This window comes from Nelusetta ayraudi, unplaced genomic scaffold, assembly GCF_046127955.1.
Source record: "Nelusetta ayraudi isolate G7.1 ecotype Tasmania unplaced genomic scaffold, CSIRO-AGI_Nayr_v1 ptg000057l, whole genome shotgun sequence".
In the NCBI taxonomy this organism is placed as follows: Eukaryota; Metazoa; Chordata; class Actinopteri; order Tetraodontiformes; family Monacanthidae; genus Nelusetta; species Nelusetta ayraudi.
In genome coordinates, this window is record NW_027466107.1 from 1,329,970 (window position 1) to 1,355,921 (window position 25,952).

General features: G+C 48.1%; 1 protein-coding gene across 5 annotated transcripts in view; it reads right to left on the bottom strand.

Moving 5' to 3' along the window:
- Positions 1 to 1,292: 1,292 nt before the first annotated feature.
- The window catches only part of stat5a (signal transducer and activator of transcription 5a), a 42,786-nt gene continuing 18,126 nt past the window's right edge, over positions 1,293 to 25,952 (bottom strand). For 4 of the 5 annotated variants that reach the window (XM_076038762.1, XM_076038763.1, XM_076038764.1 and 1 more), the window contains 19 exons: positions 18,032 to 18,100; positions 13,659 to 13,796; positions 12,928 to 13,084; positions 11,158 to 11,247; positions 10,224 to 10,398; positions 9,955 to 10,085; positions 9,448 to 9,599; positions 8,840 to 8,995; positions 7,720 to 7,899; positions 6,858 to 6,945; positions 6,030 to 6,152; positions 5,836 to 5,928; positions 5,145 to 5,351; positions 4,075 to 4,169; positions 3,793 to 3,935; positions 3,378 to 3,533; positions 3,183 to 3,234; positions 2,481 to 2,591; positions 1,293 to 1,725 (listed from right to left, as the gene is read on the bottom strand). In XM_076038762.1, coding sequence (XP_075894877.1) covers positions 1,602 to 1,725; positions 2,481 to 2,591; positions 3,183 to 3,234; positions 3,378 to 3,533; positions 3,793 to 3,935; positions 4,075 to 4,169; positions 5,145 to 5,351; positions 5,836 to 5,928; positions 6,030 to 6,152; positions 6,858 to 6,945; positions 7,720 to 7,899; positions 8,840 to 8,995; positions 9,448 to 9,599; positions 9,955 to 10,085; positions 10,224 to 10,398; positions 11,158 to 11,247; positions 12,928 to 13,084; positions 13,659 to 13,786 — 2,361 coding nt within the window. In that variant the 5' untranslated portion in view covers positions 13,787 to 13,796; positions 18,032 to 18,100 and the 3' untranslated portion in view covers positions 1,293 to 1,601. The remainder of the gene's footprint in view (positions 1,726 to 2,480; positions 2,592 to 3,182; positions 3,235 to 3,377; positions 3,534 to 3,792; positions 3,936 to 4,074; positions 4,170 to 5,144; positions 5,352 to 5,835; positions 5,929 to 6,029; positions 6,153 to 6,857; positions 6,946 to 7,719; positions 7,900 to 8,839; positions 8,996 to 9,447; positions 9,600 to 9,954; positions 10,086 to 10,223; positions 10,399 to 11,157; positions 11,248 to 12,927; positions 13,085 to 13,658; positions 13,797 to 18,031; positions 18,101 to 25,952) is intronic. The other variant, XM_076038766.1, reaches the window with a different exon arrangement.

A 25,952-nucleotide genomic window follows, 5' to 3' on the forward strand; every position in this document is an offset into this window, starting at 1 on the left:
TCGAAATGATCAAATACTGTTGCGTGCAGGAAACAGAAGAGTGTGACCCTTCTTCCTGGGTGGCCCAGTGACTGACTGGCAAGACTGCGCAAGGATCCGCAGCTCTCGCAACTGCAGCTGCGGCAGAGCCGGTAGGGTGTCGCAATTAAAAATTGGAACACTCAACTGGAGCGACAATATAACCTCCCAATCTTCAAGACAATTCTAGATTTTCCCTTACAGGCTTTCTTGTGTTACAAATTCATTTATACTATTTCTCAGAAAAATAAAATATTTGTTTATATATCATCTCATCACATGGTTGTGCAGGGAAGTTGGGTTGGGGAGGGGGGCAGAGCCCATGGAGTCTCTTGGCAGTGGGTGCAGCAAGTGGACGGACAAGTTAGCAGAGGGTGGGGGGTCTAAAGGTAATGCTGATAGGCAACGTCCAGGGTGCTGAGACCCTTCTGGAATTTGTCGTAATTTCAAGAAAAGAACAAAAATAACACAGAAGACAGGGAGGACGCGACAAACAAACAAACACACACACAAACAAACAGACTGTGACTGCTGGTGTGAAATGTGGTGTGAGAAACAACCAAAAAACAAAACAAAAAAAACAACCCAAAAGTAACAACAACTGCAGTGGTGCGAGGTAGCGTTGAGGAGGAGGGTGAAACCGGAGGGACCTGAGAGGAGAAGCAGGCAGCGCTGGCTAACAAAAGAAACCAAACCAAACAAACAAACCAACAAATAAAAATACTTCCACTTTGCATTTCTGCCGACAGACCGGACGATGAGCGGCCCTGTGAGAGCGAGCGAGTGAGCGAGCGATCGTGCTACCTGTGTTGGGTTTCAGCTTGAAACACATCGTGCATTTGTCTGTGCTGCTGCTGTGTGTGCTGTCAGTTGCACGGAGCAAAGAGTGTCTCTGTGCCGCTTGGTTAGTGTATATCTGTAAAAGAATAAAAACTCAACAACAACAACAATAAAATAAACAAAACCGTGACACAGCAGAGTAACTGGATTGGTTGGCGCCGAGAGCAAAAGCACAAAGTCCTCCATAGAGATTCTTGCTTCTTATTTTTTTTTTTTTTTCCAATGGGAAACTTTCAAGTTACTATTAAAATACTTTTGACCCATGTACAACAAGAGAAATGACAAAAAAAAAGCAAATGAAACAAAAACAAGTTCAAATGACTCCATACAGTAGCATATTTTGTTATTCTCTTTCAAATCGATAGGAACTGCATGCAAGAAGATGTGGCTGCGTGTTTTCTTCTTTCGTCACAACTGTAACACTGGGTTTTGAGTTTTTGTCTTCTTCTTTTTTTTTCATTTGCATTGAGATCCAGTCTGTATTACACATGCTTACGGTCACAAAAATGAAGAGAAAAAAATAAAAGGAGAACTCACTGACATGCACGCTCTCATGCTGAGAAAGAAAAATCGCAGTCGTTATTAACGTTTCACATTATAGCTATTTGAAAAACAAAACAAAACAAAACAAAAAAAAACGATTGAATGGAATCAAAAACGCGAGAAGTACAGATGCGAGCGGGGCCGGGCGGGAAATCGGGGGTTTGTTTGGTGTCGTCGCAACGGGGTCAGAGGGTCAAAGGTCAGGACTGCTGGCCGCCCCACTGGCTCTCTACGGGCCGCCGGAGGAGCTCCTCCACGTGCCTCGCCACGTCCATGGTGTCGTCCAGGTCGAATTCTTGGTCCGCGTCCAGCATGGGGTCGCTCCTACAGGATGGACACGATTCAACTTTTATTTGCTACACTATGCGCCTAAAATCCTGCACATGTATTTTGCATCTACACGTTTGCGGTATTACGGTGACGTACGGGGTCACATGACCAGTTCACTTCAAGTGAAAATGGCGCTTTATGTTTGGACGGAGGAGGAGACGGAATATTTTTTACAAGTAATCAAAGAGAAAAATACAACAAGCATTCTTGACAGCAACTGGAACGGCTGCTCCAGAACGCAAAATGTTTTGTACCTCCATCCTCCTCAAAGTGGGGATTTTACGCCTTTTACGGCTTATGCGCTTCACACCATTCAATGGAATCACCTGCAAATTGCAATTGTACTTTTGTCAAAATTTTGCAAATAACGCTTTTATTTTGTGAAAATCTGTAATGGAAATGCAGCTAATGTCAACTTTTTCCACTTACTGCTGCAATTTGGCTGCTGTATATACTGCAAATTTCCCCCGTTGTGGAACAATAAAGGCTCATCTTATCATTTCCAATCTTTATTTTTTGTCTTTCTGGCTGCTTTTGTCGCTGCAAAAATGCAGTGTTGTTTGGCCCAAACATTTCAAAATTACAGAGCCATCAAAACTGATAAACTGATATCTTTGGTCAACAACAAACACCTGACAACTTAGTCTGGAGCGACAGTGTGATCTGCTTAAACATATAGTCGTATGTATACGTGTAACCCCGGAGTTCATGAATAGGGAGACGTGACAACAACAAAGTGGCAGACTCACATGGGCGGGTATATGCAGTAGGTGTGAGAGTGATTGACAGGTGCCGGCGAGGCGCCGTGATCCATGTAGGTTTGATTCCCGCTTGCTGCTTCCGGATTGGCTGTGGCAAACCTGCACACACACGCGCACACAGAGAGAGAGAGAGAGAGAGAGAGAGAGGGAGATAAAAGCCGTGTTCAGCAGTTGCCTAAGCAACAACTTTCACCGTGTTTTCCCGGCACTGCTGCATCATTATGTCCATTTTCTGTACTGCAGGAGAGGGCGGCCGCAGAGACGAGGGGGGTGGGAGCCGGGGAGCTTGGGGGAGTGGGGGCGCCCGCTAGCTAACGAGCCTTAACTCTAATGATGAGCGGAGGACGAGCTCGCTCAGGAGCCCCGGCCGCTCTTAATTGGCCTCCTCCAACTGTAACAGCTCGCTAATGGCTGATTCAAAATTCAGGCTGCGACGTTGAGCGATTAGGTCTTAATGCAAAGACAGGCAGGGGAGAGGAAGAGAGAGGGGGAGAGAGAGAGAGAGAGAGAGAGAGAGAGAGAGAGAGAGAGAGAGAGAGAGAGAGAGAGAGGGAGATAGAGAGAGAGAGAGACATAACTAGTTGTGGGCAAAAGTAAAAAAAAAAACAGAAAGGAAGAAAGATAGAAAGAAAGAAAGAAAGGGGTGTGTGGAGAACAGGAAGTGAAGCCGACAGGATGCGTGCTACTTACTCAGGCACCACTTGTTTAATCTGCGGTTTCACGTATCCGTCCACAGCTTTGGCTGCAGTTGAAAAAAAAAAATGAAAAGAGAAAGAAGACAAGGCCACAGAGCGTTAGCCAGGGGTCGGCCCGGCGGAAACTGGTCCACTACGGTGGAACGCAACGGCTGGTGGGCCGAGGCTCGGCTCAAGGTCTCCTGCTTACAGAGGGGTGGGGTGTAGTACTTGGAGAAGACCTCGTCCTTGGGCCGGTCCGGGTAGAGGAACAGCAGGTGGTTGAGGTCGCTGATGCGGTCGGCCAGAGAGCGGATGGAGAAGTCTTTGGTTGTGTAGGGCATGAGGTTCCACACCATCCTCTCACCTGCAGCACAGCAGCACAGCAGCAGCATCAGCAGCAACCACAGCAGCCTCAGCAGCAGCAGCAGCAGCAGCAGCTTTTCTCTTTATGCTGCACACTGCTGCTGCTGCTGTCTTTTAAAGGGAAATTTCACCAATTTTCTTCTCAATACCACTGCTGATGGTTACAGTGTTTTAAATACATACAACCGCTGCAGAGTTTCACAGTGCAGGATTCCAGGGGAAAAAAAAAAAACCTGGTGTGTCTCCCCTGTCCTCCGTACCTGCTTTGTTGGGATTCTCGGCCACCCAGGCGATGGTGATCCCTCCGATCTCAGAGTCGCTGAAGCGCAACAAGAAAGTGCCGTTGGGTTTGGACATGAGCATGTCCTGAGCCTGCTGCTTGTTCACAAAGCCCAGTATGGCCCTGAAGAGGAGAGGACGCAACACAAGGTTGGAATGGGAACAATAGAATCACAGAAGGGAATGTAGAGATCTCAATTGGGGACGTTTAGTCCGGCTGTGAGATCAGCGACAGGTGCAGAAACGCCAAGCGTCTTCCTCACCCGTCGTTCCAGTGCGGTTTGAGGTGCTTTTTCGTGAGCTCCATCACTCCGTCAAACCACTGCCAGAACGTGAAGTTCCTTCCAGGCAAACTTTCCTGTCAACAGGAAGGAGATGGAGTTGAAAGACAGAATTCCCGATTTTCCTGCTTTTAAAATGTTTTGCAACGCTAATCCGTGTCATCAGTACTGTCAATAAATAGACCACCGGAAATGAGACCAAATCCGTCCTTCACTTCTGTTTCTTCACCGCTGTCAGTGCTGGAAATCAGCCATTTGTGATGTCACAAAGGGCCACAATGCCTTTCCTGGGTTAGTGACCACACCCCTAGACGGGTTTTACTACCCCCTTTGTTTTTTGTTCCTTTCTAAACAAATGGAAGGTACAACTACACATCAGTTTTTAGCAGGTGGCCATAAACAGAGGGCTAAATGTCTCCTCTTTCTGTTGTTGTTTATCACTTAACCAACATCACACACATGGTGTAAAAATAAGACGGAGGAAAACGGGAGAGACCAGCCGGCCACGGCTCTGTGTCTGAGTGAGTGAGTGTGTGTGTGTGTGTGTGTGTGTGTGTGTGCGTGCGTGCGTGCGTGCGTGTGTGCGTGCGCGCACAGCGGCAGACACTCAATGTTCCTGTAATCTGATGATGATGGTGGTGTGATTTCTGCCTTCAGCGAGCTGCCAGCGGCCAGAAAATGAGGCCCGCAGCCTCCGTCCAACTATGTGGACAAACAAAGCCATTAACAAATCGACGGCCTCGCCGCCAATGAGGCGTCGTCGCCCGGGTCAACCAGCCGCCGGACTGCAAATGGAGCACGAAATGTATGAATAATGGCGAGTGAGTCACTACGGGGGCGGGGCTGGGGGAGGGGGGTGGGTGGGGGGGGCGGGGTTGCGTGTGGCTGAGATGTCTCACTGCGAGCAGCCTGGAGGCGGCTTCAAAAACACTGAACTCTGAAATTTGAACAGACTGGAGGGTCATTAGCCAGCTTGTTATATGTGTGTGTATGTGCATGTGTGTATATATACATTGTGCTTTTAAATACAGAGGTGGAGCGGCGGTGCTGACCCTGTTGAACTGAGACCAGGTCATGGTCATGCTACGGTAGTCGTCCGGGTTGTTGCTGGAGCTGCTGAAGGCCTTCTGGGCCAAGAAGACCAGGTTCTCCTCGGAAAGACCCCGGTTGCTCTGCACCTCCGCCTTGTACTTCATGTTGATGGCGTCGCACAGCTGAGGCCACAGCACCTTGTCTGGTACCAGGAAGGGCACCCGACCCTGAGGAGGGCCAGAGGAGGTGAGTGGGGGTTGGGGGGGCAGCAGGACAGTATGTGAGTATAAATTACCACTCTTCAGTTGGATGAAACAGTCGTAAAAAAATAAATAAATCCATAATTGTTTTCATTTGCGAATAACAAGCGTTTGTATTTTCATAAGGAGCAGGTCCACTAATTACAGCAGCCCAATGTTCAGGTTATGGAGATTTGAGTAACGATGACATCACGGCTGGCTTAAGAAACATGTGAGATGTAGCGGGTCGTTAGAAAACAGGTCTGCAATAGGTTTTCTGACCAGTAGATGTCACTAAATCTCACACAATGGGCCTTAAATAAAAAAAAAAGTCTCCATCATTGCCATTGCACAGCGTGATATGCTTGTGTGTCACAGATGCAGAACACAGTTCACACTTAATAACAATGCAAAAGTCAAGGTGCTGAGGTGACAGTAGACTTTTGCTCCAATCAGATGTGGCCACACCCACCGGCTCTGCGAAGGCGTTGTCCCACAACACGGTGGCCGTGGCGTTGTTGTCCTGACTCCCGTGGACGATGACCACCACGGGAAGAGACAGAGTCTGTGGGAGTGTCAAAGAGAGGAGGGGTTTGCGTGAGACAAACACGCCGACAATTAAAGAGGTGAGTAGACGTCTGCAGCGTGCACGGTGGCCCCGCCTACCTTGACTTGGAACACGAGCTCGTTGCCTCCGACGCTGAACTGCGACTCAAACAGGATGGTGAACTTCTCCTCCGTGACGGATTCCGCCCCCCGCCGGTCCGATCGCTTGATCCTCTTTAGGGACTGCAGGCGAGGACAAGACGCACGAGAGGCTTGAGGGGCGGCGGACGTGACACGCTAACGAGTCTCGCCATGAATAATTCACAGAGTGGACATGGTGGTGATCCGCTCGGTGCTGCTGAAGGACCGTTGGAGAAGAGCTGGAGCTTCATCCTGCAAAGCTACACGCCTACCATCTCTTGTTTTCTGCTTTTATGAATTGTGTACCACAAAGGGAGGGAGGGAGAGAGCTTCCCTTTCCGGGGAGGGAAACAATATGGGTGAAAAGTTAAGCAGAAAAAGGGGAAGAGAGCAAAAACACTTGTTTCTCAAAGTGAAACTAAACTTGGGCAACTCAACTCAACTTTATTTACAAAACATTTTAAATATAACCACAGCTGACACAAAGTGCTGTATGTACATAATGACGTTAAAAAAAACGTAAAACAGACAATAAAACCATAAAAGCAATAGAACAAATGCGGTCTCATGCTGGGTCAGAAGCCAAAGAATGGAAGTGGGGTTTTAGACGGGTTTTAAAAATGAACAGTAAGGGGGCTTGTCTGACGTGTAAAAACTAGTACTAGTACTAGTAAAAAACTAGCACGATTTAGTGCTTTGCTGAGGGTTTGTCAAGGCACCAGAACAACACACCATCACGAACACAAACACAGTAAACCTGAATCGTCATGAACAGACGGGCTTCCGCCACTTTCTGGAGACACTCACCATGTTCCTGAAATGGGCGCTGAGGGTGCCGGTGGTCTGGTGGTACTCCATCACACAGTTGTTGTTGAGAATCTCTCCGCTGCTGTCGCTGCAGGTGTGACGACACAGACACACACACACACACACAGAAACAGCCCATTGGCGCTCAGGGATACACTCAAATGCTTTTAGGAAATCAGAGAAGCTCGATATTGTTCTTTTGTTTTTTTTATAAGAGCTGCAGGAGCATCAACGACTGCACGCATCTCCTGCAGGATCCGTCCTCTCCGCTCGTCTTCTCCAGGCTGCCCGTCCATGCAACGCAACCAGCGGTTTCCGCTCGACGCGGCCATTAAGCCGTCCAGCGTCCAAGCGGCCGAGCCACAGAGGAGGAATGTGGAGAGCGGCTGTGGACGAGGGCTAAATGTGGATTCCGCGACCCAAGGCTCCCCCCCCCGCCCCCCCCTCCCAGCCAGCGTTGGAGTTCCAGCCGCGTCTCTGCGGTGAGGTCTGGGAGCTCACGAGAGCAAAGTTCAGACGGGGATTCCTGCAGAACACACTGGCATTCTTCACATTCCCTCCGTTTTCACAGCTTTGTCTTTCCTCCGTGGGCAGGGTGACACGCTACAGATCCCTGAGCAGCTGCTTTTTTTTTAGTTTTAGCCCTCTGTTTAGAGCCTCCTGCCTCAATCTTTAAATTCCTGCTACAACAGTGTTCTGTGTTGGGCCTTCAACATGTTTGGAAGGTTATAAAGATGAGGCCGAGCCAAAAGCACAGAGCCAACATCTAGCTGAGGTTGTGGCCACTAACTTGGGAGACGTATTAGTGAGGCATCAGTGCCCTTTGTGACATCACAACAGGCTTGACAGCGGGTGGACTTACTTCCTGGTGTTCTCGTTCTTCAGTAGCGCCTTGGCCTGTTGCTCGCTGATGATGGTGGCTTTGACCTGCGGCGGGTTCATGTGCACGTTGAGTTTGCCGCCCACCAGGAGGCGCACGGTGGCGGCGAACTTGGTCTGGGTTTTGAGGACCTGCGGAGGCTGTTTCTCAATGATGAAGGTGCTGCGGGAGACAAGAGGCGGAAGCTCAGAGGGATGCAAACGAGCGGAGCAACACGACTCGAAAAGACGAGTCCGAAGGTCCCCTTTAAACCTCACACACTGGGCCTTTAAGTGCCGGGGCTTCACGGCGTTTCTGACAAGAAGCAGAAAAGAACGCGTTGAAAACTAAAAGAAGGAAGGCTGTAGGGGCTCGGCGAAGTTGCCTCCATGTTCTGAATTTCACGCTTGCTTTCTTTTAATCGTGTGCGTGCGGCACGCCGGCTCCGGCTCCACCGCGGCCGCTGGGCTCATTGGGATGCAGCTCCAGCTCTTTCACAGCTCCCTCTGCGTCTAGTGAGCGTGATCTTCTTCAGCATCACGGCTTCAGAACCTTCTGTGTGCTTCTATTCTTTTTCTCTTAATGTTCCGCCGCTGGCAAGAACATACATAATACAAAGAGGCACAAGATGCACACAGTGGTTTTTACGTAAGGACCGCATCACCTGTCACCTGTCAAACCCGATGCCGGAATGAAAAAAAGGATAAAAATCCATTGGTCCTCCTCTGCTGGAGACGGGCCTTCGTATCGAGCGGCACTCGCGAGCTCTTTGAACTGTGAAACATCCGTCTGCTGCTCATCTCTCACACTGGCCATAATGATTCATTTAAAATCCGGAGCTCAGCTTGCAGACAGCCCACTCTCCAATCAACTGAAATAATGACTGTTTTTTGAAATGTATTTATTTGCCTCCATCTTTCGTTTACGCAACAACAATTAAACGGATCCTCTGTCTCCCCCTTGTGGCATCGGTGAGGCTACAGCCGCGTTCCCGGTTCTCTGTCGACGTGTGATCGCTCACTGGGACGAAATCACTGGGAGTCTCAGACGGGCCGAGTTACTCACTCGGGAACGAGACGGCGTGTGAGTCAATGTAGCCGAAGGAGCACACACACACACACACCTGGTGACCAGTGTGGAGATGATGTCTGTGATAGTGGAGTTGAGTTCGTTGAGCAGCTCTTCGATGGGTCCGGGGATGGGCAGCTGCTGCCTGAGGTGCTCTGCCCTGCGGATCTGCTGCCTGTTCTGCCAAATGGTTTCTGCCAGCTTCTCACACCTGACACACACACACACACACACACACACACACACACACACACACACACACACACACACACACATACACACACACACACACAGAAACGACAGAAACGGATACATGCATTCACACACTTGCAGGAAAATAATCCGAAGCACAGAGACGAGGTGACGTAAGACCTTTGGGTGAGACGTGTTTTACATCCAAGTTGTGTTTTTATCACTCAAAACAACTTTAAACTTTAAACATTCCTTTAAAAAAAAAGAAGAACCCAAACCAGACCACGGAACAGCAGGCCTGAAACATGCAAGCCTGCTCGACCGCTAATAACTCTCCCTTGCCAGGAGCCAACGGAACTTTGGAAATAAACCCAGCGGTAGTCAATTAGGAGCTGGTAAACCACTGACCCCGTGCGGCTGTGATCTTGGGAGGCGCGAGGAGTCTCGGTGGGAGGCGCGAGGGGAACTCACCAGGACTGCAGGATGTCCAGGCCTCCCTCCGGCGGGCCCCCGTTGCCTGCCAGCTGCTGCCGTCTCTTCCACTGGATCAGCTCGTCGTCCAGGATGATGGTCTGCTGCTTCCGCAACAGCTGCAGTGTTTTCTGGTGCTTCTCTGCCAGATCCTGTAGGATAAAAACAACAACAACAACAACAAAAACACAGAAAACATGGAGTTATGTGCATGTGTGTCTCACAATCACACGACAGTGCTGCATTTAAAGGGATGGTCCACGCCAAAATGGAAATTATTGCCATTTCAAGAGGAAAAAAGTGCTAGATTTTAGCTAAAAATAATTAAATAAACACACATATTCCATTATTACTACATCATTCTACAGGTTTCCACTCTACAGGTGCTGAGTGGAACTGGCTTCCTTTGACTTTGATGCATTTGCAAATGTAATGTAAATTGCAGGTGGTGCGAGCACGGCGTGCGTGTGTGTGTGTGTGTGTGTGTGTGAGAGCGCATCGCCATACCAGTCTGTATTTTTGTAGTGTGTTGGCCTCTCTGGTCAGCCACGCCTCCACGGTGGCTCTCTTGCTGAGGAGGGCGGGCTCCCGTAGCTGCCTGTCAGCAGGAGGGAGCGAAGTCAGCGTGGTCAGCTGGGCTGCAGGAGACAGACAGAGAGAGAGTGAGAGAGAGAGAGAGAGAGAGAGAGAGAGAGAGAGAGAGAGAGAGAGAGAGAGCAGGTAAAACACTCGTTCCCAATGAGGAAATAAAGAGTAGCGTGTGGGCTCTGCCTCACCCTGGATGCGGAGGCTCTCCTGGTACTGGATGATGAAGTACTCCTGGTTGTGCTGCAGCTTGCGCAGGTCGTTCTCCGTGTCCTGGGTCAACAGCCGCAGCTCCTCAAAGGCCTGATTGATCTGCTGGTACTTCTGAGACATGCTGTCTATCATGCCGCCCACCGGAGAGCTCGACTGTCAATCACAATTACAGTTCGGTGACGCTCGGTGACTGTCAGCGCCAGACTCTCGAGTCGAGGGGAGGAGGAAGGGACGGGTTGGCGGGGGCATCGCGGCAAAAGGCGCAAAGACGAGGCCGGACGCACTAACGGCTGCTTCATTGTGCATTCGTTTAAAAAAAGAAGATACAATCCTGGTGACTGAAAGTCTGACGGGAAGCGAAAAGGGGGGAAATGCAAACAGCCGCTTATCAGACTCAGACAGACAGTTTGGCGCCTCAAGGTTCGAACTAAAACAAGGCAAAATTCAATCAGTCTAAATGGGACTCGGTGGCGCTAATAGAGAAAGGTATGTTGTGACTGAAAATCAATTAACCCCGGGGGTTGCAGAGCGTCACGTGTTTTTCCGCCCTGCTGCCTTTATGGTTTTCCAACTCAGTGCTTTTGACACACTGAGACGTATTTAGCGGCTTTTTTTCCTCCCTCCCTCCAAAGAAGCAACAGAAAAGTTGACTTCCCTGAGGGGGCTTTTATCAACACCATCACTCCGCTTTAACCAGCGGCTGCTGCAAAGAAATTCGGTAATGCAGCGAAAACAAAACTGCAGCGGGCTTTGAAATTAACAGTGAGACTTGAGAGGTTTGCAAGTCTGCATGTCATTTGCTTGTTTTCGGGGTTTTTATTTTTGTTTGTCCCGCCAACCGTGCAGACACACACACACACACACACACACACACACACACACACACACACACACACACACGGTCCTACTCACATTGGTGGCCTCCCTGACGAGCCTCTGCTCCGTGTAGAGGATGTGTTTGATGCATCGGACCAGCTCCAGAGGACAGCGGTCATACGTGCTCTGGAAGACAAGGAGCACATGTGCCGGGTTAGAGCTCGTTAAGCCGCTGACGAGCCGGGCGGCAGTCGCACACGGGAGTCATCAATTTGGCCGCACGGAGGACGGCGGCTAAGTCCCGGAGCCGACACGGCACACGGGGCAGAATCCATTAGCTGAGCCTAATGAGACCAATCTCACAAGCGTGGCACACTTGGTGGGAGGTTTAATTCATTAGCACGCACGCACGCACGCACGCACGCAGGGCATTAAACTTTTTCTTCCTTGTGCACGTGTGCACATGCGTGTTACAGTACTGCTGTGAGCGAGGTTTCACTTTCTGTTCAAAGAAAGTCGAGTCAAACTTGTTTCCTGTTTCCAGTTAAGAGCTTTGTGCAAAAACATATGCATTTCTATATAGAAGTAAATAAACAAGGAACTTCTATTGTGACTCAAAAGCAAAAGGAATCTGTGTGACACCCAATGTGCCTCAAAACGACATGGCACCACACAATATATACTAAAAATGTATGGCACAACTGTAGTAGATATTGCAGCAGACACTGCGATACCATGTGACTTTATTGCCTGGCTTGAGCTAAACATATTCACCATAGTGACATAAAGCGCACCTGTTGTCAAACTCGAATCTGAAAGTATCCAAAAATAGGGTGGAAAAAAAGTAAAAGCGGCTCAGACGGCAGCCAGTTCAGACTTTGTTTGGCGGCATCTATCTTTGCTATTCGGCTTAACCGGACCAATGACATTATGTTATGTGGTCCCATGTATTTTTAAATCTACGCGAGCATATCTGCACAATATTGGTCAGTTATGCATAGGTGATCGTATTGGTCTCTGTTTGGAAAGTATGTCTCTCACAAGTACAAGTGGCCCTTTCAGGCAACCCGAAAACGCTGACGTGGCTCCTGGGCCCTGATATCAAACACTCGCTCAGTCAATCTGGGCGCTTTTACAAGCCAGCGGAGCAAACCGGCGTGGAAGGAATCCAGCGCTGGCATTTGATTCTGCAGAGGCAGCTCCCTTTTTACTCACCCCCGTCCCACCACCACCACCACCACCCGGCAAGGTTTCAGACTAGAGGATGAAGACAAACAGAGCGGCTGGCTGGGCAGCGAGCGGCATCTTAAATAACAGCACTGGCCGGCGACCAGGAGGCCCAGTGAGATTTTCCTCACCGCAGTCACAACCTGTTTCATCTCGAAGAGCCGCGAGAGGAGAAGGAGTGTTGGAGGGACAGTTGCTCTCTCTGGCTCTTCACATCCACAGAGGGTGAGAGTGAGTGTGCGTGCGTGCGTGCGTGTGCGTGTGTGAGACAGAGAGAGAGAGAGAGAGAGAGAGAGAGAGAGAGAGAGAGAGAGAGAGAGAGTGAGAGAGAGACAGGTGTGAATGGACTTGTTTAAACTCCCTAACAACTTTGCACTGTGCTCCGTTTTTTTGTGCATTTGATTTATAGTACGCTCAGCCTTCTGGCAGGTGATTACATAGTTTTGAAACTTGAATCAAACGGAGCCCTGCAGTGCACCGCCCTCTCCCTCCCCCCCCCTCGCTGCAAATCTAAAGGCAAAGCGTTTCTTTGACACCGAGGGCCGCGCGCTGGCAGTTTTCAGCTCGCACCAGGACATTTGAGAGCGGGCATCCAAAAGACGGCGTCAGACGCGGCACGTTCAGGTATGCGGCACTGACCTTGAGCTGGTTGGCATAGTGTCCCAGTTTGATTTTGAGCAGGAAGCCGTCCTCTCCCACCTGGTGCTCGGCCTTGTTCTGCAGCTCCTGGATCAGGCTGTCGAGCAGGCGTTTGGCCTTGAACTCCTCCTGCGGGTTCTCCAAATCTATGGCATCCCTGCACACGCACACGCGCACGCACACACACACACACACACACACACACACACACAGACCAGACTCGGTATAAATACTCTTGCACTTTAATCGCGTTAATAAACTGCAGAGGGTAGAAAATTTCACACGCAAAGAAACATCACAGCTGTGAATCTGATCGGTTTCATAGCATCACAACTGTGCATGTGTGCATGCGCACACACACACACACACACACACACACACACAAGCACAATAGCAATGAAAAGATGAGGAAGAAGATACTTTGATAAAAGCCAGGTTGGAGCAAACACCTGGCTGGTTGCGGTATCACTGAGGTTTCAATGCCCTTTGTGACATCACCAAGGGATCTTTTTCAGCCAAAGAAGTGAAGAATGCTGTTTTCTGAGGCATTCGCTGACAGAACAGCCTTTACAGTCTTTAAAATTTCAAGTGTTTTCCAAAAGAATTATAAAATCACAATTTTAGTCATGAAAAAAGACAAGAGGAAACAAAACTTATTTAAAGATGTAGATTGAAAGGAATCCATTCAGAGAGCCTTTGAACACATCAAAAGTGATGAGACGCCGACTCACCACAGCTGGCCCTCGATCCAGTGGGACAGATAGTGTCGCACCTCGATGGGGAAGTGCTGACCGTACAGCGACTGCATCTGGTGCAGAGCATCTCCCTGGAGCTGCTGAGCCTGGATCCACACTGCCATCTTCAACAGCCTGGAGGAGGACAGGAGGACAGGAGGACAGGAGGACAGGAGGACAGGAGGACAGCCGGCAGTTAGCTCTTGAGGTGGCGGAGGAGGAAACACGGCTGACAAGTAAACAAACAGACGTGTGAAAGGGAAGCTGAGGCTGTGTTGTTCTTCCGATGCCCAACGACACACATGAACTACCATCACTGGTGGTGAGGGCATCGTTTACACCAGAGGGGGGGGGGGGGAGTCCCCGTTCACTGCAGATCTTTGAGGTAATGCCGGCAGCTAATCTCATTAGAGCAGAAGGGACAAAAATGCAAAACACGTACAAAAAGCTGCCAATGCAGTTCACATTTACAGAGAAATCCAATGTCATTGTTTGTCCAACAGTAATATTTGGCTCGAGCCTGTAGGTGGGAACTGCACTTTTCAGACTGCGTGTGAAAACACACAGTTCTTGCAGACGCCGTCCAGCTGCCGCAGAAGCGCACAGCGGACTTTTAGCAGGGGGCTAAAACCAGAGAGGGTTAAATGTGCAGTTTGAAGTTTTTGACGGATGTTCTCAGCTGCTCTGCGGTCGTCCGGCAGTCTGAAAACGGTCACGATGCGGGGCCTTTAAATTCAGTCTGCTCTTTATTGTGACTCCCTGCACTTCCTGACTCTGCCTCAATCAACTTCCTTGTTATGGGTTTCTCCAGAATCAGACCTTGAAAAGAAAAAAAGAAAAAAAAAAGTCCACGCATTGACGAAACATTTGCACTATGAGAAGCTCTCAGCTCTCCAAACTGATTTTATCCACTTGCCAGCAAAATCAACGACTCATTGTTTGAGGAACATGGCAAACCCGTGCAGTGTGAATGAAAAAAACCCAAAACAACCGTGTTTCCTCTCTTCGTGTCACATGGTCGCCTGCACTGCCCAGACCCTTTTCAGAGACACATTTCAAGGTCCTAAAACTGGAGAAGTCAGGAGGAGGAGACAACCCCGAATTTGAGAAATCAGGATTTAAAAAGAAAAAAACAGCCGTGTGCACTCCTGGCGGTTTGGTAGCAAAAGCCTTTAATCTCACTTTGCAGTTTCGTTTCGTCTTTCCTTCTGCAGCTGTGGCATCTAAACATGGTGAGCACCTAAACAGGAGGTTTGTACACATGCTAATGTGCACGCGCGTGCAAACACGCAGAGACACCGGGTTTGCTGCATTGTGGTGGTTGGGAGGATTTGGTGTTAGGTCACCTCTGTTTCCAGTCAGCACACCCACACACCCTTCTCAAAAGTGGCACATTGACTGTCAGTAAAAGACTTGAGTGAGATGAGTAGGCGGGAAGTTTGTGGTGTGTGTGTGTGTGTGTGTGTGTGACTGTTTGTGGTGTCAGTGGTTCTGTTTATAGGTCTGTGCATCTTTTGTGCAGCAATTGACACAAAACAGATCAACAAACAAAGCGGTGTTCCTGTAAGACTTTTTTTTTTTTTTTTTTTTAAATCGCCACCTCGTTAATGAGCAAGGCTGCAATTAAACCACCGAATCAATCCAAATCCAGGAGAAATTGCAAGCCCGTTTACTGGCAAGCAACACGACCAAAGTTGTGTGTGTAGAAATCGAAAAAAACAAAATCCCATTCCTTCGCCAAAAGATTCAGAAAACAATGATTTTTGCGGATGTCACTTCTTCCTCTTTCATTTTATGAAAATCAATTTCTCATGTCTGTTTCCCACGCGGGACTCCAGTGCAGCCGCCTTGCATGAAGTACAATCCTGAGAAACTCTGTGGATCTGCAGAAAACAGCGCATTTAGCCCTCTGTTTGCAGCCTCTGCTAAACATGAGGACAAACCACCACACGACTGGACAGGGGACAAAACAAAACCTGGCGGTCTCAGTGGGCGGAGCCAACACCTGGATCGGTTTGCCATCACTAACCTGTGAGCGCTCGAAGTGCCCTTTGTGACATCACAAAGAGTTGATTTCTGACACTGCAGCACACTGAAACCTGCAGCCAGCAACTGTAGTGCTGGAGGGATTTTTTTCCCCCATGGTGTGGATGTTATGGACAAGACAGATTATTGTGGGAAAACAGTAAGTCAGTCAGCAAACTAAATGTTGTTGCATCATAAGACTGATTGCGAATTCAAAGCTGTGTGGTTGGACTCGGAAAGAATTTGCTTTGACATGTGAAAAAGACAGACTGCACCATTCGCAGCAGTGACGTCTCATTCAATGAGTTCTCACAACTTTGAGGAACTAATTGGAAGTAGTTGGATTTCTGCTCTTGGAATCGTTGCACAGTTCGGCTGCTCTTCCACGTCTCCAGCCAAGCGACACGATCCCACAAAAGCGATGGCAAAGGAGTTCCATCCTCACGCATTTTGAAATTGTTTTTCCTCCTTTAAAATGATTCAAAGATAGTTTGCTTTGCTCCAAGACTTTTCTTTTCTTCTCATTTAACGTGTTCAACACCCTGAATAGGAATAAGCGGGTATAGAAGATGAATGAATGAATGAATGTGTTCAACACGGCGGACTGGATGTGCTTGTGAGCGCGACTGGAGGGAGGGACTGTGGATTGGTGTCACCCTTCGACTGACGCTGCATTACAAGAGCCAGATTCCAAATTCAGCACACCAAAACAAAAAAAACATTGAAGAGGACCACATGACTTCCTGAATGACTTTGGTTGTCTATTCAAACTTTGATATGACCAGAAATAAAACAAAATAATTTTTAGATGGAAAAAATAAAAATACATACAAATGTATTACAAATACATTTTTTTTTATATATAAAAAAAATACAGGCCAAAAAAAACTTGCTATTGTGTCACCTGCTGCTATGTGTGTAGGTGAGACTGAGTTGGGATGAGCTGTTAGCGTTAGCATTAGCCGCCATCAGTAGAGTGCCAAGCGCTCATATCTCTCTCTCTCTCTCTCTCTCTCACTCTCTCACTCTCTCCTCTCCCTCTCTCTGGCTGTGAACTCTGAAATGCCCTTTGACTCATATCTCGCTGTTGTACCTCACCACAGGCGGAAGCACACGCTTACAAAGCAGCGGGAAATCCCAACCAAAACTGACCAAATATCGCAGACAATATGTCAAGAGAGTCGCTGAAGTGACCCACTGAAGCACAGAATGAGCCCATTGATTCAACTAAGTCAGCATGTTTTTGAATAAGACAGAGGAAAATCACAAATGGCTGCTCTGTTTGATCCATTTTGCAATCGCCAACGCTGGAGCGTCCGCCTCCCCTCCCCTGGAAGGATGCTGATTGGTCGAGCCCTTTCATGGCCAGCAAAAGGATTCAGCTGAGAGCTTTTCCACATGGACGCACTAGATTTTAACTTCAGACTAGGGGCACCTTCCCACAAAGGTGGGGTTTAACTTTTAAGATGTGAACAGAACTTGAGAATTCCCAAAGAAAAAAGATCCCGAAAAGCCAACAGTGGAGGGCGGAGGAGGGCACCGTCAGATATAAACTTGTCAAAATCGAGAAAATTACCCAGCTTGCGTATCGAAATGAGTAACTCGGCCTCTTGGAATGACGTCACAACGCAGAAATGCAGTCATTTCTCAATTGCACTTCACCAACATTTCGGAAATAGCGCTCAACAACGACCGCAGAAAATTGGAGAAGGGCTTAGTGTGGATCGCACTTAAACACAAAGCCAGGTGACTGACGCCCGACACTGTATTGTTTGCGCACAGTGTATATATAGACTTAAAGCATCCCTGCATTAAAACAATCTTTCACACTTCTGAGAACTTGGAAAGGTCTTAAAGGCAGCTGGGCAGCTTTCACGATGAACATTTCTCAGATTCCGGCATTCTGACCAGGAGGAAGGTGGCACAGCGCACACTGAAGCGTCGCACTTCTGCAGACAATATAAACCAACACTCTCATGTGTTCGGTAGAAAGGAATGAAGACTTTCACTGAGGAAAGTTATTGAATTACAGATTAGGGTGAAGCGCAGCTCGTTGTTCTTGTTGCTTGCATGAGCCATAGAGATACAGGCAGTAACGCTGCCTTGAATTAAAAATAATAACAATAATAATAATAATAGTATCAACGAGAATAGCAACAGAGCTGCAGGACGGCTGCACCTGAATGCACGATGTTAAACAGAAATTAGAATAAATAAAATCAGAGCTGCGGAACCAATCTGCATTTATCTCGCTTAATTGACAGTGGCGACGTGAAATAAGACTGCGGTTCAGCCTGAAGGTACCATCACATTAAGAAAAAAAAAAAAAGGTGTCTCCACTTTACCTCTTGTCTTCAGTTCTGTGCTACCATGTAACAGCAGGAAGCTCTAAAGAGGAGCACCACAAACCAAACCTGAGAGAGAGAGAGAGGGAGAGAAACGAAAGGAAGTGAGTCAAAGTGAGTTGCTTCTGAGGAAGCGATCTTTTCTCACAAGTCCCAGAGCTTCACCAAAAAGCTCCGGCGGTTTAAAGGAGGAGTCCACTGAACAGATTTAGAACGTTGTCGACTCGCTGTGCGTTGGCCCGGCGTGACCTTTGTTTTTTTGGGGTCCCCCCGGTCGACCAGTCAAAACTTTGCCTGTTGGTGATCGGACCTGGTACCACTGGACGGCCAGTTTGTTTTTCCATCTTTTTTATTGTTGCTCTTTCTGGAGAAGGGTCGTGCACAGCTGAAAAGTGTCCCAAAGAACACACTGTGTTTGTTCTTCCAGAGAGACCCGCTGACCCGAGATGACCCCTGCAGGAGCAGGTGGAGGAGGAGGAGGAGGAGGAGGAGGAGGAGCCCGGGGGTTGTAAATTGAAATAAACATGTTATCTAACGATAACAGATGTAAGGCAATAGATATAGAGCCATATAGATATAACCGACTGAACACAAAGTTCCAAAATTTGAACAAGTCAACAATTCAGAAATCAATTCAAAAACTACATTGCAATAATGCAATAATGTGCAAATGTAACGCAACAAGTTTTTTGTTTGTCATTTCTTTTTTTTCCCCCCACAATTTGTTTATTGACTTTTTCATTTTAATGACCACACATACATTCACACACCCAAAGAACAGAAACCCCTTTGCCCCCCCTCCCCTCCCTCAACAAGATCTGCAGCAAATGAAGCGCACACTCAAATATGAACATGCATGGAGAGACATGGTCAACGTCTTCATCTCCACTTCCACTACACAACACCAACACTCCAGGCATGAAATCAGCAGCAAGCCATCACAAATCCATCACATGCGGCCGTTTGCCCATTAAGGTCCTTCGTGACCGTAAGGAAAGAAGACCACATCTTGTAAAAGTCCTCAGTTTTTCCTTTTTCCATGTAAGTCAGTTTTTCCAGTGCCGCGTTAGATGAAAATTCTGTAATCCTGTTGTTAGTCATTTCTAATCTTCACAAAACACAAATTGTTTATTCATTTATTTCTTTTAAAATGGCAGCGTTCGCTAATCTTGCAGCTGCTGCTGTATGACAACGCGAAAAACAGAAAAACAAGAATTGACGAAAGGTGTTGCCGGAAAAGCCACTTGATGAGTTTCACTTCCAACGGCCCATGACTGGAGGGGAAAGAGTAAATATTTGTCTGTTGTTAAGTTTCTATTTATTTTCTTTGTCGGGCTGATGGTGATGTTGCTTGTGACAACATCACACACGCGTTGTGACTGAGTCACCGAGGCAACCTGATGCCTTGTGGTCGCCTGTTTCTCCACGGCTGAGATCCTCGCCGCTTGGCGAGAGGTCGGACTCCGGCACAGCAGCCGTCTCACGTTCCGTAATTCCCGTCTGGAGGAAGACGCAACGCTCCGACAAGGATTTTTCCGTCTTCCTCCTCTCAACCGGCTCGTTTTGATTCTCGTCACTCACAATGACTCTTGCAGGACAGCTGACACACACGCACACACGCACACACACACACACACACACACACACACACACACACACACACACACACACAGTGCTTCAACCCAGCAGGACCAGCATCGACTGAACGCATCAGAGGGCAAAACAGCGGTGAAGCGGTCGGTGTTGTGAGTTGAATTCACCCCAAAAACAAAAAGCAGGAGTCAGTCAGACGATATTAAGTAGAAGCACCTGAAATCTTCTCTAGTGGGCTCTTCACATTCTGAGCGCAGGGAAGAGCCGAATGACACGCAGTCCACAACCTGAGTGTGGAGTAATAATAACAACAACAACGATGATAAACTTCACACCTTCAACCAAGTCCAAAGTGGTGATGAATCATCAGTGCCGCAGTGATGCCAACATCCAGGCTAGCGCTACCTACTCAACATACCTACTCAGTGTGTGGTTGGCTGAGCTGCGACACACCGGTTTACTTATTTATTTGTTGTTGTTTTTTCATTGGGGTCCTTTAAGCAACATAACATTCCTCATGAACTACGACTATTGGGCTGACTGCCTGTGGAAGAGCAGAAATCCTTAACACAAAGACAGACGATCGGGAACATCAAGCTGTTTGTTCAGGTTTGGCGGCTGTACGTGTTTGTAGTAATGACATCGTGTTGGATGGCGTGATTACACACACACACACACACACACACACACACACACACACACACACACACACACACACACACACAAATAATTGGCATATGAATAATGGCCGAGCTGTGCCGCACACTCACTGTGTGATTTATCTGAGAAACCTGACACGCCGCCTGCTGGAGGCAGACCTGCTCGCTGCTCTCCTGCTCTGTCTGTCTGTCTGTCTGTCTGTGAAGGTCCCGGAAGTCAAGGTGCTGCTGAAGCTGCAGGTGTCGATCCCCTTTGTCGGCTTCCTACCTTTTTATCATCAACGGCGCTCGTTGCTTTTACGTTTCAGTTTTGACGTTTGCGTTCACAACTGACTGCAGCGCATGTTCCTTTTAATACCAGCACGCGACGCTCGCTCGCTCACAGGCGTGCGCGCTCACGCCGGCGCTCAGCTCTCTCTCACCTCAGCTCACCCTCCAAAGATCATCAGCTGTTATCTCTTTATCGCTGCCACCCCGACTCGGGCTCAGCTCTCTCTCTCCAAGCCATTCTGACTCACTGCCGGACTTTTTAGTCCTTCTCTCCCTCTCTCTCTCTCTCTCCCTCTCTCTCCCTCTCTCTCTCTCTCTCTCTCTCCTCTCTTTTTGCTGTTGCTGTCCGGCTGAAACTTCCAGCCAAAGTGCTGTGCCAGAGAGATTCTCGTGTCTTCATTCCTGCTGCAGTGGAGCCAGTGCACCGGCGACCACTGGCTGAATTCCCACCGATTGCCCCATAGCCAAATGCGCAAAACTTTGGGGGGGAAACAAACAAACAAACGAAAAACAAAGCTCCAGCACAAAGTTAATGATTGACTTCCTCCCGTCCCGACATGTCAAGTTGGAAGGGACGAGCTTGCAACAACAAGATACACCGCAGAGCTCTCTTTTGCCAACTCGGCAGATTGATGGCAAGTTTGCTGGAAGAGGCTGCTGGAAGAGGAATCGGGAGAAGACGAATAAAAATACGTTCCAGCAGCGTTACACAACTTTTCCAGATAAAAAAAAAAGAAAAAACCCTAATGACGCCTCTGTCCTCATACGGCTTTTTTGAGCACATATGTGAGGTTAGTGGCAGCATCCAGCCTTGTTTTCGTCTCCTTCCAAATATGTGGCATGACAAAGCATTTGTTTAAGCTGCCGGCTGTAAACAGAGGGCTCACTGTGCTGTTTTCTGAGGATCTGAAGAGTTTTACCATGCAAAAAGCTGCTCGACTGGGGTCCCACATGAAAAACAGAGATCTGACTTTTACTTTTTGATATTCAATATTGACCGATTCACAAGTTCAAATTCTAATTCCCGATCTTTGGATTTGAAACGTAAAGAAAAAGCACATTCTTTTCTTTCTCTTTTTGTTCCATTTGTGGTAGCCAACTCGCTGAGCAAAGCCTCAAACGATTTGTTTCTTCGCAGCTTTAATAATGTCTTGGAGACGAGGAGGTGGCTCTTAATGCTCATCACATGTATCCCCAGTGTCTGTCAGAACATTTCACCCACAACAAATCAACACCACAGCATCTGGAATCGATAAAAAAAAAAGGGGGCGGGGGGGGGATTTGATGCAAAACGCTCCTGGTAAGTCGATCGGCTGTTGTTGGGGGGTGAACGACAGAAAACAGAAAAAGTATATCTTCTGACGTGCAACAAGGGGAAGTTCTGTGTGTCCTGCCAAACACACAACTATTCAGCACACCATGAACTGGGAGGAGATGCTGGCAGGAAGAGTGAGGAGAGAGCGGAGCAGCTGTTGACTGACATCTTCCCATCACCTCAACACTCTGCAGCTTGCGCTTTATCTAAGAAATAAAATTAAAATGAATAAAAATTCAGTTGACAGGGCTGCAGGACAAGACGGCGGCAAATTCCTGCAGCCGAGGCTCCGTGTGCTGCAAAGACCCGCTGCGGGCTGCACAACGAACACAAAAAAAATCAAAATGAAAAAATGAAAAATTCCCCCGCCTGGCACTTTAGATCACAGCGGCATTTAAACCGGGCTGCAGCGTGCGCACGGTGAACTCAACACATCAAACTCCCGTCACCCACTCTTTCCTCTGACGAACGAGTGCCATTCATCAACGTCGGCGCTTCCTGTTAGCGAGCAGAGGCGCCGCCCACCAGTCAGAGCAATCCAACCGCTCTCCTTCTCTACACCACTTTGAGAAAGCTGGAATCGAAAGGGCGCGCGCACGCACACACACACACACACGCACACACACACACACACACACACACACACACACACACACACACACACACACACACACACTTAAAACCGCCTGAAGATCCTGCTGCTGTAGTTTCATTATGTTTCACAATCACCCAACTGACGTTTTATGAGAAAATATAAAATGGATCATTTGCAAAACAGGCGTCAACAACAACAAGTCTTTCCCACACCGATTACTGTGTTTTTTTTTTAATTTGCCCGTTTTTGAAACAGAAATTGCTCAAACCAACATGAAAGTTTGGCTGCAAACAACAACAACAACAGCATGCCCCCTCAGTCTACGGAAGTGGAGCAGCTCCAGTCCGGGAGTCTCTCCGAGACACAGCCTAAAGTTTCACAACCTGTAGAGTTGCCTCGCATATATTTTAACTTTTAAGGCAGGAAGTGGGTCAACTGCAGCAGCGAGGGGTCCAGATAGACAGCGACTGGCAAACAGACAAAACAGGATGGAAAGTGTTCCTCTTCGTTATCCGGCTAACACTTTTTTTTTTTTTTTTACCAGTAAAAGTTCACTGACCTGCAGGTTCCCGACTGGAAACCTCTGTGCACGCTGGTTAAAGGCCAGCTAGTTACTCTTCCCACTCATTTGGCCTCAGAATCCAGCAGAGCAGCGTTGCACTGGCGTTATTTACCCCCCACACTGCAGACCTGCATGAAATGGCCCATTTAGCCTGCTGTTTGCAGCTGACTGCTAAAAACGCTGGGTTTAACGTTGTTGCCCACAAAACTGGAGGAAGTAAAGGAGGAATTTGCTCTCAGTGCTGGGACGCTCACGAGCAGGATAAAGGCCCTGGTGTGAAGGCCAGTTTGCGTAACACAGGGACTTTAAATCTGCCAGACAGTTTTATACACAGAAAAATATAAAACAAACACTCGAGCATGAAATCCAATTGGTTCCACTATCCTTGAACTGATCAAGCTATTTCGCGTAAAAAAAATAAAATAAAACTGCAAATAGGAGCCAAGCCGTTTGGCCACTTGCAGGCGGATGAATTGTTCACAGCTCTGCAAGCTCAGATTCACTTCAGATTCATGGATGAGTTCAACTGAGCCACCATTTAGCCACAGATCATATTCTGGCAGGGGCACTTAAAAAAAACATAAAAACAAAAACAAGAATAAAACAAAGGACTGTTGACTTGAGGAAGTCATATTGCTGCAGTTTCTTGGTACAAGAAATTGGAAATTTCACGCATTTCTGCCCTCCGTTGTAAATTCCAGGCATCTCCAGACTCCTCCACAGTCCATCTGACCAAAGGTTTGCATCATCAAACTCACCCTGATCCTCTGCGTGTAAAAATAGCCAACTAGATCAGCACTTGCAGGTGTTAAATTTAACGCTGCGTCATGAGAAAATAGGCTAAATAGTTTGGGAGCAGGAGGTCATATGGCGCAAAACCGGGACGGGGCAGGGAAAACAATTTGCAACATGACTGTAAAAGCAGATTTCAAAGTGCAGCCCAAAAAAAAATGAAAAAAAGAGAGTCGACGAGTCGGGACGTAACACATGATCCCAGATGGGCTTAACATTGTGGTTACATCAGCGGAACAGATGTGGCCCACCACTCCGCTGCATGCTGGCCAAAGTGCAGCTCAGCGACTCATCGCCGTCTTCAGCAGGCGGCCTGAGCAAACACATTCAGCCGCGCTTCAGCTAGAGGATCAAGAAATGTAGGACAATGGACAATCCAAGTGTGTCAGCCACAGCAGAGAACTGTGCGAGGTTCACTGCACAAACAACCAAACAGCATATTTAGCCCTCTGTTTGCAGCCTCACGCCCACCTTACTCTTCTAACTCGGGCGTGGCTGTGGATCTTAAAGGCCCAGTGTGTCAGAACCAGCAGCATCTAATGGTGAGAGTGTGTATTGCAAACAATTAAATTACCGTTTTAAGGTGTTTCCCACAGCAGCTATGATGTCACTATATAAACTTGCATATAATGCATGTGTTAATATAAATGCCTGCCAGAACTATTCCATGCTAATGAATGCCTTTACAACACTGGGCCTTTAAATTGATGCTGAAACTGACAGTTGCGATTATGAAACAATCTCACTCTCCACTGCTGTGTGAATGAAGGTCGTCCACAGTGCAACATCACTTTTGCTTGTAGTTTTGTTGCTGCAAACGCTGCCTATTAAATAACAAGGGGGGACAGTGGAGGGCCCAAACAGCCGGGGAAAATGTGACTGCCGATTCACGTTGAGCGAGGTCGGACAGCGACGGAGGACAGGGATGCAGGGGCGGGAGGAGGAGGTTGGTGGGGTGACAGGGTGGGGGTGGGGGGGGGCGGCCGGAGCACATGACGAGCCAACGTGCCGGCGGCTCGAAGCAAACGGCCGCCGACGACAAAAAGGTCTTTGTCCAGTCCGGTCGGCCCCCAAGGTCCCGATGCTCTGCTGCAGCCCACATCCCGTCACGCTGTCAACATGAGGAGGATCACTCATTAGCTCGCCACCAACGTGCTTGAGTGTGTTTGTGTGTGTGTGTGTTTGTGTCGATTTATGCTACTGGTGTGATTGGGCAACCCCCGCCAAAATACAATAGACGCGTAAACTTCCAGCATTTTCAAAATAAAATGCAGTTTCTCTATGCCGTTTGGAAAATGCGACATTGTTTCATTGTGTGAAAAACAAGGAAAAATGTTTTTCTTTGCCAAAAGTTGTTTTATATGGAAAAAAGCTGCTCCTCCGCCATTGCCCGACATGATGCACCTCCCAAAAAATGTAACCACACCTCGGCGTGACGCAAACCTCCGAGGGAGGCTGCGATCGGTCCACTCAGCACTTTGACTGTTTCTCCTTACATATAGTCAATGTTTGCGGCACACCGCCGTGTTCAAGGTCGTTGACGAGGGCGAGGAGTCAACGACAATTCTCTCTTTTGTCTGCAAGTCAATATACGCATAAAGCGTCAGTTGCTCGCCATCGATCAGCTTTAACTTCCACAAACAGCCGCGGCACCTCGGTCGCCAGCGTTCACCGTGGCCGCAAGATTAACGAAAATTTCGCACATGAACCCTCTGAAACTACACAAAGCCGCGGCGGTGTGTTGGCAACGCACTGCCTCCTGTGTGGAAGGAAATTAAAAAAAATAACGATGATTATAATTAAATACGGCTGGCGGGAGTAAATTAACACAGAGCAACGGCGAGACTGAATCCCCTGCAGGTCCGTCCGTCCAATCAGCTGCAACACGACAAGCAGAACCACGACGACAACGACGACAATGGGAACAAAATGTCACAACCTCACAGGATGAATTCAGTTTTTCTTCAGGCGACAATCATTGTGAAAGCGCGCACAAGCCTACAGTAGTTGGAGATACGTCTGTTTGTCTGCCTGTCTGTCTGTCTGTCTGTGTGCAGCCTTGTTCGTAAGAATGGTCCCTTTTTCCACTTTGAGGTCGCATAAATAAAAACGCACTTGTGGTTCTAACGAGGTGA